At 42.5% G+C, this 14,489-nt stretch overlaps 1 protein-coding gene across 2 annotated transcripts in view; it reads left to right on the forward strand.

Moving 5' to 3' along the window:
* COLGALT2 (collagen beta(1-O)galactosyltransferase 2) overlaps positions 1-14,489 on the forward strand; it is a 112,437-nt gene that overhangs the window by 68,524 nt on the left and 29,424 nt on the right. For both annotated transcript variants that reach the window (XM_058701030.1, XM_058701029.1), the window contains exons 3-6: positions 1,156-1,273; positions 3,748-3,882; positions 8,265-8,469; positions 14,277-14,396. In XM_058701030.1, the coding sequence (XP_058557013.1) occupies positions 1,156-1,273; positions 3,748-3,882; positions 8,265-8,469; positions 14,277-14,396 (578 nt within the window). The remainder of the gene's footprint in view (positions 1-1,155; positions 1,274-3,747; positions 3,883-8,264; positions 8,470-14,276; positions 14,397-14,489) is intronic.

Below are 14,489 nucleotides of genomic sequence, written 5' to 3' on the forward strand. Positions count from 1 at the left end.
GCATTTGGGGGCAATATATTGAGAAAAACAGGACCTCCACCGGTTTTCACTGAAGCAATAATTGCAAAGACATCTTAGAGCATTCCTGTGCATACATAGGTTTATTAATCTTATTTCCATAATTACGTTCTCATTGTTTTTGTGGTTTTTCATTGTCTAACACAAATGTACTGCCAGCACAGCTACAAGAACTTGAAATGATGGCCAGATTGGGGCTACTGTGACAGTATCAATCCCCATACCAGTTGGAAGCCTTCAGAAGTGTTCTTGAGGGGGTGCCAACCCACTTGCTGATGTGGCCTGACTGTTTTGTGGATGTTGATAGAGATTCCAATGACATTATATCTGCTCCACATTCTCACTCTACCTGGGATAGATCAATGTGTTAGGCTCTATGAAATTCTTTACTGATACTTGACCAAGTAAATGTAACCTTTGTTTTTTTCTGGGAAACTCATATTTTATGCCGCCAGGTTTTTAAATTTATTTGATGGCAGAATATATTTGAAAAGTGCTTAGGAACATGAGCTCTGCAGTTATGCCTGGATTCAAATTCTGACGGTGCCCCTTATTAACTATGTAGCATTAGGCAAATGACTTAGCCAGTCTATACCAATTTCCTCATCTGTGAATTGGAGAGAATGGTGGTACTAACCTTGTAAGGATTCAGTGGGTTCTTCTTAGAACCCACTGAAATATTTCATATAAGGATTCTTTTTTTTCTTTTTCTTTTTTCTTTTATTTGAGAGAGAGAGAGAGAACGTACAAGGGAGAGGGGCAGAGGGAGAAAGAGAAGGAGAAAATCCCAAGCAGGCTCCGCACTTAGTGCAGAGCTCACCGCGGGGCTCTATCCCACAACCTTGGGATCATGACCTGAGCCGAAATCAAGAGTCAGACGCCCAACTGACTGCGCCACCCAGGTGCCCCTCATATGAGGATTCTTGTGCATAGTAAGCCACCAGTTACTTAATCCCTCCTTCTCTATCTGTAATATGAGGAAGATGATAACAAAAATAGCATCTACCCCCTAGAGCTGATGGAAGTTGAAATGAGTTAGTGCATATAAACATTTAGGACAGAGCCTGGAATATATAGGCACTCAATAATTATAACCTATTATTATTGCTGTTATTATTATTATTATTATTATTTTAGATCTTACCCTGATGAAATTGGACCAAAGCATTGGCCAGGCTCCCGGTTTGCCCATGTGATGAAACTGCGGCAGGCAGCCCTTCGAACTGCGAGGGAACAATGGTCAGACTACATTCTGGTAAAAACAGATGTTTGATTTCTTGACAAATGTTATGTAGAATGTGTCCAAATCAATTGTTCACAATCTAGCACTGTGGAAGCAATTAAAACCATCTTTTGTTTAGGAACCACCTCCCCCACTTTTTAATAAAGGCACAAGGGATAACCTGGGGAACTTAATTTTGGGGTACCTGGATTTTATCTCAGACCCATCCCTGACATGCTTTTTCAGTGAGGAGGCACATAAGCTCCTGGATTATTAAAAATATTAAAAATTCTGAATCCTTTTAGTTCATAGGGAATGATCTGGGTAAAGAAATAGAAGTCTTTCTTTTTCTTTTTTTTTAACGTTTATTTATTTTGGAGAGAGTGAGAGCATATGTGAGGCGGAGCAGGGGTAAAGAGGGAGACAGAGGGTCTGAAGCGGGCTCTGCACTGACAGCAGAGAGCCCGACGGGGGGCTCGAACTCACAAACCCGAGATCATGACCTGAGCCAAAGTCAGACATGTAACTGACTGAGCCGTACAGGGGCCCCAAGAAATATAAACATTTTTTTATAATGTGTATTCAGTTTTGAGAGACAGACACAGCAAGAGCAGGGGAGGGCCAGAGAGAGAGAGGGAGACACAGAATCCAAAGCAGGCCCCAGGCGCTGAGCTGTCAGGACAGAGCCTGATGCAAGACTCTCAAACCACGAACCATGAGATCATGACCTGAGCCAAAGTCGGACTCTGAAACAATTGAGCCAAAGAAATTTAAAGATTCTTAATTTTGTAGAAAATGTTTCAGATATAAGAAATTAATTCTATAAAAAAGAAAAGAGTCAAATTAACAGCTCTGAAACTCTTGCTCCTGAGTGATTTGGGGGAATGGAATCCCTTCTTTTTTCTTTTTTTTTTAATACAAAGGATTATTGCCTACAACAAGCAGCACATCCACCAGCATGCCTGTGGCATCACACAAGTGATGTATGGGCTTAGATGGATGTTCTGCATACAGTGGTTTTGTGTTGCAGCTGAGGAACTCAGAGCTTAGGGAGCCCAATGCTTCTATAGCAAGCAGTAAGCAAACCTGCTCTTTCTCTGGGAAGATATGTTACCTCATCCCTAAAGGCTACCAGTTGCACAAACAACCCTGAGAAATGTCCCAGTTAAAGAAGCGGTCAGGGCACGGCAGGGTAATGGTGTCTCTTGCTTGACTTCCGGGTTGCTCCCAATTATTCTGGGTTCTCATGAAGAATTTCTCTCCATGAAAAGGTTCCATCACTTTTCTTAGAACTTTCTTAGAGTGGTCCAGAAAAATACTGGACTTGATGCTTAGGAACCCATGTTATATTCTGTCCTTATCCTCCAGGAACCTATCTTAATTGGAAGAGAGGACAGCTTCCTAGGCAGCAAGGAGCTGCAGGCCCATTTCCCTTCTGAAAATTGACAGGGGCTTTTTTCTTCACAAGTTTATGGGAATCAAGTTCTTCATCTGTAGCGCCCCAAATCCATTTAGTTCTTTTGGTGAACGTTTTCCAGTACAACACTAGAAATAACACCAAAAAAGCAAAGACAATATTGTTTCATTAGACTTGTCAATATCTGCTCTCTATCACTGAACTCTAATTCCTAAAAGGAATACTTTTCACCTAGGTCCACCCCCAACCCATAACCACAACAAAAACCATCCCAATAATTTATCACATGCAACCTTTCAAGACAAATAATTTCATATAAGTCTTCAAGTTGATGATATTTAATATTGTAAAGCTGTTTAAATGTCGTTAAAGCACACAAATGATGAATCACATTTTCTTGGTAAACAGATCGACTATCATAAGAATGAAAGCTTCTGATTATTTGTATGTGTGTGTGGTAAAATATACATAACATAAAATCTATCATTTTAGTTATTTTTAAGTGTACTGTTCAGTGAGATTATTTATTTTATATAATAAGCTGTATGGTTAAACTATCCCTGTAAATGAATCAGTGTTAACATGGGCTTCTTCTGAGAGTGGGAAACAGCTTCGTGGGTTGATATAATGTACTTTCAGCAAAAATTCTACTTGTAACATTAAAATGGCATTGATGGATCTGTTTGGGGCCATTTTGGCATGATTAAGACAACCTAAATAAGTCTGTTCATTTGTACCTAGGCTAGGCACTGAATGAGTGCTTGGGGATGAATCTTTAAGAGCTCTTGGGAGCTGTTAGTGGTTAATAACCACTAACCAAGGTGTAGGCTGGGTGCTTGTTGTACCCAGTATGGTAACCCCAATTTATCGCTTGGTGCCTTAGGCAGAGCTAGACATAAGGGAGTTAGTCTAAATGTATGTGCCTGAATGAATACCATCCAGCTTCAACAGGTTTCAATAAGAAGAGCATAGATAACTGGTTCTGTGTCTCATGAGCAAGTTTCTGTGATCCCTCAGAAGTGTCGGGTTTGTCTTGAACCCGTTACTAAAAAGTACTTTTTCGCCTGACGTCTTCTTCTTCTTTTCCTAGTTCATCGATGTTGACAACTTCCTAACTAATCCACAGACCCTCAATCTAATGATTGCAGAAAACAAAACCATTGTGGCACCCATGCTGGAGTCTCGGGGTCTGTACTCTAATTTCTGGTGCGGAATCACACCTCAGGCAAGTCTTTGGCTAATGAGTTAATAAGACACTGAGTTTTAAGAAGGCAGCCATGCTGTCAACCATAGCTCTATTCACCCTTGTCTCATTTCCTCCCTTAAAACATGTGTGTCACTGTTATGGGAACAAGCATGTTCAGGAAAGGAGGTGAATCCAGGTCCAATATGTAATAATTAATACATAATTTTGTATTAATGAGTTATGAAGAAAATATTCTAACGAGCTTAGCCTTAGATGCTTTAAATTAACCAATAAAGTGTACTGGTATTTGTACTTTTTGCCTCCCTGATTATGGGATTTTTTTTTTTAATTAGGGATTTTGGCGTTGTTAAAAGTAACGTAAGAACACTGTAGAAAAATTGCAAAATGGAAAAAAGTAAAAAAAAAAAATTATGTGAATTCCCACCACTCTAACATCATGGATAACAGCTCACATGTTTTTAATAACGGTATCACCAAGTTACTTAACCTTTCTCTTAGTTTCAGAAATATTTAAGTTGTTCACAACTTTCAACTATTATAATGACCATGATGATTACTGTACATTTTTCTGTGTTTAATATTATTGCCTTAGGACAGCTTCCTAAAAGTAGAATTACTGAGTCAGAGTAATAATAAATATGTTGATGACCATTGATACATGTTGCCAAATATATTTCCAAAGACATCTTAATAATCAGAACTGCTGTGTGGCTTGTTTTTACAAAATTCAAGGGAAAAACAAAATTTTAAAGTTTCATCATCTCTCTTTTCCTTTGTAAAATCTTCAAAGTCTAGAATGTCTGGCTGGTTACATTTTTTTATTCTTTAGTTAATAAATTAGATAAAGAGATAAATTAAACTAATGGAGATAGTATGTATCAATATGGAATAAAGATGTGCTAAGGGGGGAAAAATGTATGTTAAATGTGTTCTCATGTTAAAAGGGCTAAAGTCTGAGTCCTTCTTTTATATTTGGTTTGGTTTTAGATACAGAATGAGTCCAATGTTGTGCCGAGAAATGTTTAATAACTGCCTCTCTGCTGGGGAAAAGCCCTGATTGGCAGCATGTGGCAGTTTGCACCAGGTTGGGACTCCCACCATGCAAACAACCTAAATGTTGTTGAAGCAAGGGAAAGGTGAAGTCATTGCAGTATAGCCACTTGATGATGCAATTATTTAACATATGCAAAGCCACTGGTGGCTGGTGGTGTTTTAGAATGGTGGGAAATCGTATGATTTTTTTTTTTTTTTTTTTTTTTTTACAGATTTTAAGCTACCAAAATGTCAAGTGGCTTGCAAAATTTCTGAAAATGTAACACACAGTGGCTCTAGCACACTGCTGGGTGAAGCATCCCTCTTTGGTTATAAATGTTTCCTGCAGTTGCTACAGATTTTGCATGCGTGGTACCCACATCTCTTTTAAGGAGACATTAAGTTCATATGTATAAAAGACATTCAGTTCCTTGGGGAGAAAATGTTTTATTAAGTTCATCTAAATTCATACACTCTCAGTTAATAATGTGCAGTGTTTCGCATGGCAGAGTCACTCAAGGGCTGTTTTTAATGAGTTATGCATTGACACCAGGAACAAGGGTGGATTGCTTTAGTAACTACAGCCTCTAGGTTTTTATTATCTCCTTATTTGCTTTAATCATTAAAAGCAAACAGGAGAAATGTGCTCACTTATTTTGCACAGTAAAATAGAGAGCAACTTAGGGGCAATTCTAATTTTTCTCCTTTTTTTTTTTTTTTTTTGGCTTTCTACCATGCTCAGTCAGTCTTCTGCTAGGGTGGGAACAGAAACAGCCAATGACTTCATAAGCTTAAGGCAGGTCTTGGTTTCCAGAGGCTTTAAACACAAAATGACCCTGGTGTTGTCTGGCCAAGAACAGGAATTATTACCAACAACATTCATTTTTTGTCAAAAAAGACCTCTCTCACCTCTGCCTGTCTGCAGGAGGCATCGTAATTCGTTCTCTCAGTCTCTTATTTTCTCTGCTTCCTTCCCCTCACTCTCAGGATATTCAGTGACTCATCATCATAAGTTTTCCAAAATTCTCATTCTGAAAATATTGTTCCTAAGTAGTCTAGAACTTTGTATTTCACATGTGTCCTTAGCAGTCCTTCAAAGAACCAGTGTTTCCTTTATCCCTTGAAAGAATGCTCATAAATTGAAAGATGTAAGTAATCCTTAAGTTAAAGGCTAATAAAAAATTGTAGTAATATGAGGTGCCTGGGTGGCTCAATTGGTTGAGCGTCTGACTCTTGATTTCGGCTCAGGTCATGATCTCACCATTCGTGAGCTCAAGCCCTGTGTTGGGCTCTGCACCAACAGTGTGGAGCCTGCTTGGGATTCTCTCTCTCTCCCTCTCCCTCTGCCCCTTCCCCCCAAAAATAATTTTTTTTTAAATTGTAGTAATAATAATACTTCATATAACGAATTACAGTTGTCAAAGTGTCTTCATAGACCTTATCGTAAGAGAGACAAATAATTATCCCAGTTTTCAAGGGAAGAAACTCAGCTCAAAGAGGTTAATCTTGGGCTGAGATCAAACAGCTAGAGGAAGATTAAGATGACTCTAAAACACATCATTTAAGTTCTTAACTTGTGATCCTTCTATGTTATCACGTGGTCAGTGCTCAGGCTGGCTCAGCTAGAACACTTCTCTAGGCACTGAAGGGAATGTCAGAGAAGTAGAAGTGGCTGCAGTGCCTCATGTGTGGGTCCTGACATCACAACAGAATGGGTGATCATAAAATATGGCGACCATGTGGGAAATTCTGTAACCACCGAGTGGGATGCCCTTTAGAGTGCTGGCTTTGTGAAGCCTGACACTCATTCCGTGAGCATGCTGTCGCCTAAAACATTTTTCGAGATGCCCTTCAAAGCTTCCTGATACCTTTTTTTTTAAGTTTGTTTATTCTGAGAGGGAGACAAAGAGAGGGGGAGAGAGGGAGAGAGAGAGACAAAGAGGGAGGGGAAGGGAGAGAGGGAGAGAGAGAATCCCTAAGTTACAGCACAGAGCGGGACATGGGGCTCAAACTCATGAACCATGAGATCATGACCTGAGCCGAAATCAAGAGTCAGACGCTTCACCGACTGAGCCACCCAGGCGCCCCAAAGCTTCCACATACTTTTAATGCCTTCACGCATACATCATATGTCTTCATCTTTTCTGGGACAGATTTCAGCTTTGGCAATAGTCAAATTACAGTTGGTGCCACTGGAGTGTAAGCCCCAGTGGGCCTCACACGTCGTGAGGGCTAAGGCTGGGGATGCCCATTTGCTGGTACGTCTCTAGCATCTAGCACAGCGCTTGAGTCATGGTGGGTATTCAGCAGAGGAAAGAACACTTTTGAATGAACAGTTAACTTGGGGGAAAACAAGTCGGGTCATTCCAAGCCAGTGTGTTCAAAACCACAGAGTAAGGGGGTTGGTTGTCCTGTGTGCTCATCCAGAAGGAACTTTCAAAAGGAGAACCCCCCAAAAAAGTGTGGAGCTGTGGCAGCTTCACCGGAATATTGAATGAGGAACTGCAGTGGCAGTGGAAGCCCCTAGCTGTGTGTTTAAGTAACTTGCATATTTAATTAAAACCATTAGCCAATATAATACAGTGATTTTAATATTAGCCAATATTTGTTGATGCTCTCTTGGTGCTAGGCAGTATTCTAAGCAGTTTTCAGATTTTACCATACTTAATTTTTAGAGGCAACCCCATGGAGCAGATAATGCCATCATTCCTGTCGTACAGATGAGGAGACAGGCACAGCGAAGTTGAGTAACCTGACGTACAGACGATAAGTAGCTGAGGTGGAATTTGAACTCAGGCAGCTAGACACTGGACCCTGTGCTTTTAACTGCTCTGCTCTACCAGTTCTGTTTTTTTTTTTTAATTTTTATTTATTTTGGGAAGAGAGAGAGAGAGTGTGTATGAGCAGGGGAGGGATAGAGAGAAAGGGAGACAGAGGATCCGAAGCAGATTCCCCACTGATAGCAGAGAGCCCGAAGTGGGACTCGAACTCACAAACCATGAGATCATGACCTGAGCTGAAGTCGGATGCTAAACCAATTGAGCCACCCAGGCGCCCCTGCTCGACCACCTCTTAATTCTATCAGATGGCAACAGAAAATGTACTTTTATAAGATCATTAAATCCAGAGATAATGCTGAAACCCAAATTATTTCTGAAAACAAGACCCTGAAGTACTATTTCATATGTAAATAGCATTTCTTGAACTCAGTTGGAAATCCTTAGGCCAAGATAAGAAGAGGGGCAGTGACTTTGCTCGGGGACTTCTCCTTAACTGGTGGGGACTTAGGAGCAGTCCGCCTGGCAGAAGACGGGGAAAGATGAAGCCCTCAGATTGGAGAACATAGCCCACCTATTTCTCTTTTCCAGGGCTTCTATAAACGGACCCCAGACTACCTTCAGATTAGAGAATGGAAGAGGTTGGGCTGCTTCCCCGTCCCCATGGTTCATTCCACGTTCCTAATTGACCTCAGGAAGGAAGCCTCTGGCAAGCTGATGTTCTATCCCCCGCACCAGGACTACACCTGGACCTTTGATGACATCATCGTCTTTGCCTTCTCCAGCAGGCAAGCAGGTACTGTTTATGTTCAGTTGTTCCATCACCATGGAAACACTGCAGCTAACCAGCTCCTTTGTTTTGTGCATCTTATTATACAACAGTCCTATATAAAGCTTTTTTTCCCCAGGCAGTATTAGAGACAGTTGTTTGCGGTAACCATACCAGCACCCTCTTTATCGTTGTCCAGGTGAGCACCGATGACCAAGAGCCAGGGCCGGCCCCTCCCCAGAAATCCACTCTTTTCTTTTTGAGTGCTGGGAAGACAGTGCCCATGGGGAGAGCCATGAGCAGGTGATTGGTTCTCGATGGTGCTACTGTATCATTTTGTTCACTACAAGGAATTTTTTTATTAATTAGGAAACTGTGACAGTGGCCCAAAACAACACTGGCAAAGACCCCAGACTTTAAAATCAGAAGTTTATTTCTTCTTTAAAAAGTCTGAGGGGCGCCTGGGTGGCGCAGTCGGTTAAGCGTCCGACTTCAGCCAGGTCACGATCTCGCGGTCCGTGAGTTCGAGCCCCGCGTCAGGCTCTGGGCTGATGGCTCGGAGCCTGGAGCCTGTTTCCGACTCTGTGTCTCCCTCTCTCTCTGCCCCTCCCCTGTTCATGCTCTGTCTCTCTCTGTCCCAGAAATAAATAAAAAACGTTGAAAAAAAAAAAAAAAAAAGTCTGAGCTGGTACAGTGGCTCTGTTCCCTAAAGTTTTCAGAGACCCAGGCTTCTCTGTTGCTTCCCCATCCTCCATGAGGTGTCATCCTTAATTGTATGATCCAAGATGTCTCATCAGTATGGATGCATTGTAGCCATTAAGTAAAAACCAGAGAGGGAAGGCACTTCTTCATTTAAGGAGTTGAACATATTGCTTCCATGCATACCCCATTAGCCAGAACTTAGTCACAGGTCAACACATAGCTGTAAGCGAGGCTCAGAATGTGCTCTTTACTCTATGCAGTCTAGAACCTCAGTTCTCTTACTCCAAAAGAGGAGAGGACAGGCTTACGGAGGCACCTAGCAGCCTCTGCCACAGTACTCATAGAAGGAAAGGCAGAGCCAGACTTAAGGCTTTCAAGAACCACTGGGAAGCATTTCCATTGGTGGGACTTAGGAGGAGTCAGCCTGTGCAGGCTTTTTGAGGAAGACAAGTCAGTAGGAGGCTAAGTTTTTTCTCTTGTGCCACCCTGCACATGCAGTCAGGGAGGACTTAATTCACGAAAGCAATTCAACAGGAAGTTCCACGACATTCCTGAAGCAAAGCTGTATTTCAGACCTTCCTGAGAGAAGTCAGGTCCCATCATCAATGAGCCAGAAATGTGCTACTTAAGTGCCAGCAGAAGCGAGTTTAGAAAGTAGGTGAATGGTGAATAAACTCATGTGGCCGTATAAGTTAGGGTGGGTGAGATCAGGACCCCAGGCAGCTGAGACAGCTTGCTGGCAGGTGAGAATGTTAATACAAATTCAAGCCACAGCTCACAGGTCAGGCTATCTTAAAAGCCGTAGGTGTCCCACTCAGCAGTTGTAGATTTGGTAGGAATGAGAATATTTGGTAGACATGTCGAAGGCTATTTTCCCTTGGCTGCTAGAGCTGTTTAGACCCTTTGGCCAGGTGTAGATATTCTTTAGCCCCGTGTCAAGGCAAAAGCAGGGTTCTTATCCTCATCTAGATTGAGAGTTTTCATGAAGGTTCTTGTGTCAGTGTTAATGGAAACTGCCTCTTTTAACATGGCCTGTGATTTGCTCTGACTTCTCCAGGATGGGAAGCAGACTCAGGGCCTTCTCATTCCTTTCAGTGTGCCAGTCCCTTTGCTTCAGAGTTTGCAGTAAGGGTGTTCCAAGAAAGTGAACTATTCAGAAGTACAATAATGGTCCTTGCCTAACAGAGTTCTCATTTACAGTCATTGCATAAGGTGTTATTATGACCCATGCACTAAATTATTATGATATAGTTTTTCAACCAACAACTGTATTTGGGGCTGGAAGAGTGACACAGGCTGGATAGGAGTTTTTCAGCTCTGTCCTGTGCGTGGCCTGTTCACTCAGACTTCATTTCTTAGTGGTCACACTCCCCTTAGGCCTTCCCAGGACATTGAAGGTGGAGAGGCCCAAAGCTGTTTGGCGATTCAGTTGGGGAGAGAGGAGGTAGAAAAGAAAGGAGAGGGAATCGATACTCTAGGTTTTGCCTTTGTACCTAGGATCGTGTTAGGCTCTGTGCTACTTGGGGAGATAAGATCTTTACATGTGGAAGCATGAGTAATAGCTGTCAAACACGGAAACCTGAGGGTCACATGGGTGGTATAAACCGTGAACAGGTCTGGGAGTCAAGCAGGAAAGAATCACTGTCATTTGGGGGAAGGAAAGAGCTTTCCTGATAGTCTTGTGGCTCCCATGGTGGCACTTGAACTTCTCTTAAAGTATTTCCAGGAGAGATAAGAATGAGCCTGTGAGTCCTGCACAGCCCATGGATGCTTTTCCTTTCTGACATCCAAAGCAAATCGCTTCCCTTCTCCCTCGCAAGAGTCTTGATGAAAGATAATTTGTGTTCTCTTTTTCTCACTCTGTGAAGCTCCCTAGCTGTGTTTCATCCTCTGAAGTATCATTGTTTAAATGTCCAAAAGGAAATAAAGGCTCTACATGTTCCCGGCTGGCCCATCTAACCACAGACCTTGCTCCTTAACCTTTCACCTCTGACTCCAGTCGTTGCGATGTGCGGTTGATGAGTGGGAGGCGCAACCCAAGTGTGGTGGTGCCCTGAGGTGTAGCTGCTGAGCTGGCCCCAGAAGAGAGCACAGGGGTCGCAGAAGAGTCTCTGTGGCTATAGTGAAGCCAGGGTCAGGAGTTCACGTCCCGTTGTGGCCAGAGATGTGGGCTTTGTGTCATGGCCACAGGAACCATCTCTGGCGCCAGCCAGTCATCTTCTGAACGTCTGCTGTTGAGTCAAAAAAGGCAAGAGATGTGGGTGACGGGCATGCATCCCTGCCTCCTGCACATCGCTGGTAGTAATCAGAAGTGCTGGCCACGTGCAAAGATGGCAACCAGAGTCATTACCAGCTCTCAGCCTGGGCTTCAGAACCCTGGGCAGATAGAAAGATACTTGGCATTGGCTCTTTAGGGACAAAGGTTTTGTGCTAATGACTTACTGTATGGCCTTGGACAAGTCCTTGCCTCTCTGGATCTGATCTTTCATCACCGAGGATAAAAATAAACGTATCAATCCAAGTATAAAGGTACTAATGAGTACAAGAAAATGTTTGCTATTTTCGTATGACAAGCACAGAGCTTCGAGGTGAAGTTTCATTTACCATTCTTTTTCACAGGGAAAGAAAATTGTTTCCTCCAGAAGTAGCCTTCACTGAGAGTACCAGATTCCTTCATAGACTAACTAATTATCAACACGTTTCCTTTTAAAATTGTTACGTTTTTATCAAATTATCCATGGACATAGTTGAAAGAGTTCAAATAGTCCCCCAAGGTTTATTATAAAATTAGAAGTCTCTTGTACATCACCCCCCTGTATCATCATTTCCCTCTTCTAGAAGAGAGATACTTTTTTTTTAAGTTTATTTATTTATTTTGAGGGAGGGAGAGAGCAGCAGAGAGAGAGGGAGAGAGAGAATCCCTAGCAGATTCCACACTCAGTGTGGAGCCTGACACGGGGCTTGATCCCACAACGCATGAAATCATGACCTGAGCTGAGATCAAGAGTCAGACACTTAACCGACTGAGCCACCCAGGCACCCCAGAGACCGGCACTTTTAACGCCTCCAGATGATGACAGAAGTATAATATAATGTCTGTGTTTCTAAATAATATGATTGTGTTGCTACCTCTCGATTCTCTGGTCTTACTTTGGATGTGATCTATTGACTGTCCACCACAGAAGAGGGGGAGGTAGCTCTCTCTCCTGCCTGTGCTCCCTCAATGCAAACACAGTCCTCCCAACACTCTGTCCTCCCGATAGAGTTCCATGGCAATTTAAGACAGATCGATGGCCAGTGTTTTTGTTGTTATAATATGTGAACCTAATTCGAAGCTGAGCCACTTACGGACTATGGCTAGTTTTCCTTCTATATTTAACTGAATGACTGCCTTTTCCCCTTAGTTTGATTATGACTAATACAATCTAAAACTAAGCCCTAATTATCTAAAGCATCTCTTAGAATGGTCAGATTTATCAGATGTTCTCTTTTTGCATGCTTGTGAAGATTTCTCTTCTGGAACCTTCTGCTGTTGTCTGAGTGGTGCCACAGCTCTCAACCCGGGATGCCCTTCCCTTGTCCCGTACGTTGACCCTCCTGTCAATTATGTCTCAGGGCCTCCTTGTTTTCTGTAATCCGCCCCCTCTCCTTTTCCTTCCTTCTCCTCCTCCTCCTCCTTCTTCCACATCATCCAGTCACTTTGTGAAAAAGTGTGATGGTAAGTAAATATCTATGACCTTGCTGTGTGAAAATGCCTTTCTTGTCCCTTCACATTTGATGGACAGCTTGGCTAGTTCTCATCTCCCCTTTTTACTGAAGCTTTGGAAAGTTGCATGGTAAGATGATTTACCTAATTAGGATAGAGAGACAACGTAAACATGAAATCATTCTCCTCCCACTTCCTGAACTCATTGTGACTTTGCAAGGGGGTACATTTTTGTTTGAAGCGACCCTGAAGTATTTGTGTAGGCAAACAGCAGAATTAGTGAGTTTACTTGGTGAAGCAAGAGAAGTGACCACGTTTGCTGGACCAGCCCTGATTTGTGCCAGACTCAGCGAGGAAGAGGCTAAAGGCTCTTTTCTTCCCCTGTTCTTCTCTGCTAATGCTGTGAGACAGCATCACCTGGTCTGGCAGGTGATACACCTGACTGGAGGAAATTTCATCTGCACAACATAGAGAAGTCACTATGCAGATAGTTCTGTCTCTGGAAAGCATAGATGATTATGGCCATTAACAAATCAGAAGCTTGGACACACGGATCAGAGCTTGGCAGACTCATTCTTTCAACTAAGCAATCTTTTCATTAGTCAGGACTGTCAGTTGTCGGATCTTTGTGAGACCATCTTGATTCCTATATTCCTAATTTTCTGGTTAAACACAGATGTTGTGCAACTCTTGGAGTTAGTCACGTGGGGCCTTGGAACCAGTGCTGAATACAGGAGGACTGAGGCATGCTTCTGGCATTGTCATATGACAGATTCTTAGCAGGACTTGAAATGCAGTCTTTTTGTCCCTTTACGAATCCGTCATACAAGTTTCATGTCTGTTGGTTGACTCCAAATCCATGCCTGCTAAGAGAAATAAAACCTTGGAGAACTGTGGAGAATTCTAAATTTCCTTCTTTTTTTTTTTTTGTTTTTTGTTTTTTGTTTTTTGTTCTCCATATGCTTAGATTTAGCTTTAATAATCTGTCAGCCTCACAGGATTTTCCTGTTTGCTTTCATATCAAATGTGGATTTCATTCCTCATCTTCTTGTTATTTCCTGTAGGCGGATTACAGTGTTCCATTCTGTTCTCTGGAATGGGAATTCCTTGCCTCCTTTTGATCCCTTCGTGCTTTTAGTGCTCATTTCAGACCACGGGTATGCTTTTTCTTCAGAGAGAAAAAAATCAATTTCCTCTGAGCTGAAGAGTGGCCCCCGGTTTTTATTAGCCCCCAATGCTGCATTAAATTTTCTTACTAAAGAGCATTTTTGAGGTCTACGGGCAGTGTCTGAAACAACTACTTATTCATTTCCAGTGCCAAACTCAGCTTTAGCCACAGTCCGAGCTTTTTTCCCTTAGTTGTCTCTAGAGAACCAAGAACTGTGTTTTCTGATTGGTTGCTTTTGTTTCTCTCTTGGGTCCTCAGGCATCCAGATGTACCTCTGCAACAGAGAACACTATGGCTACCTGCCCATCCCCTTGAAGTCCCATCAGACCCTGCAGGAAGACATAGAGAACCTCATCCACGTCCAGATAGAAGCAATGAGTGAGTGACCCAGGAGCTCGGGTGATGGCTCTTGCTCCATTGCCACCATGACCACACCAGCCACCTTTCCCTTCTCCCAGGACTGTGATCTCA

Source organism: Neofelis nebulosa, chromosome 15, assembly GCF_028018385.1.
Source record: "Neofelis nebulosa isolate mNeoNeb1 chromosome 15, mNeoNeb1.pri, whole genome shotgun sequence".
NCBI classification, from domain to species: Eukaryota; Metazoa; Chordata; class Mammalia; order Carnivora; family Felidae; genus Neofelis; species Neofelis nebulosa.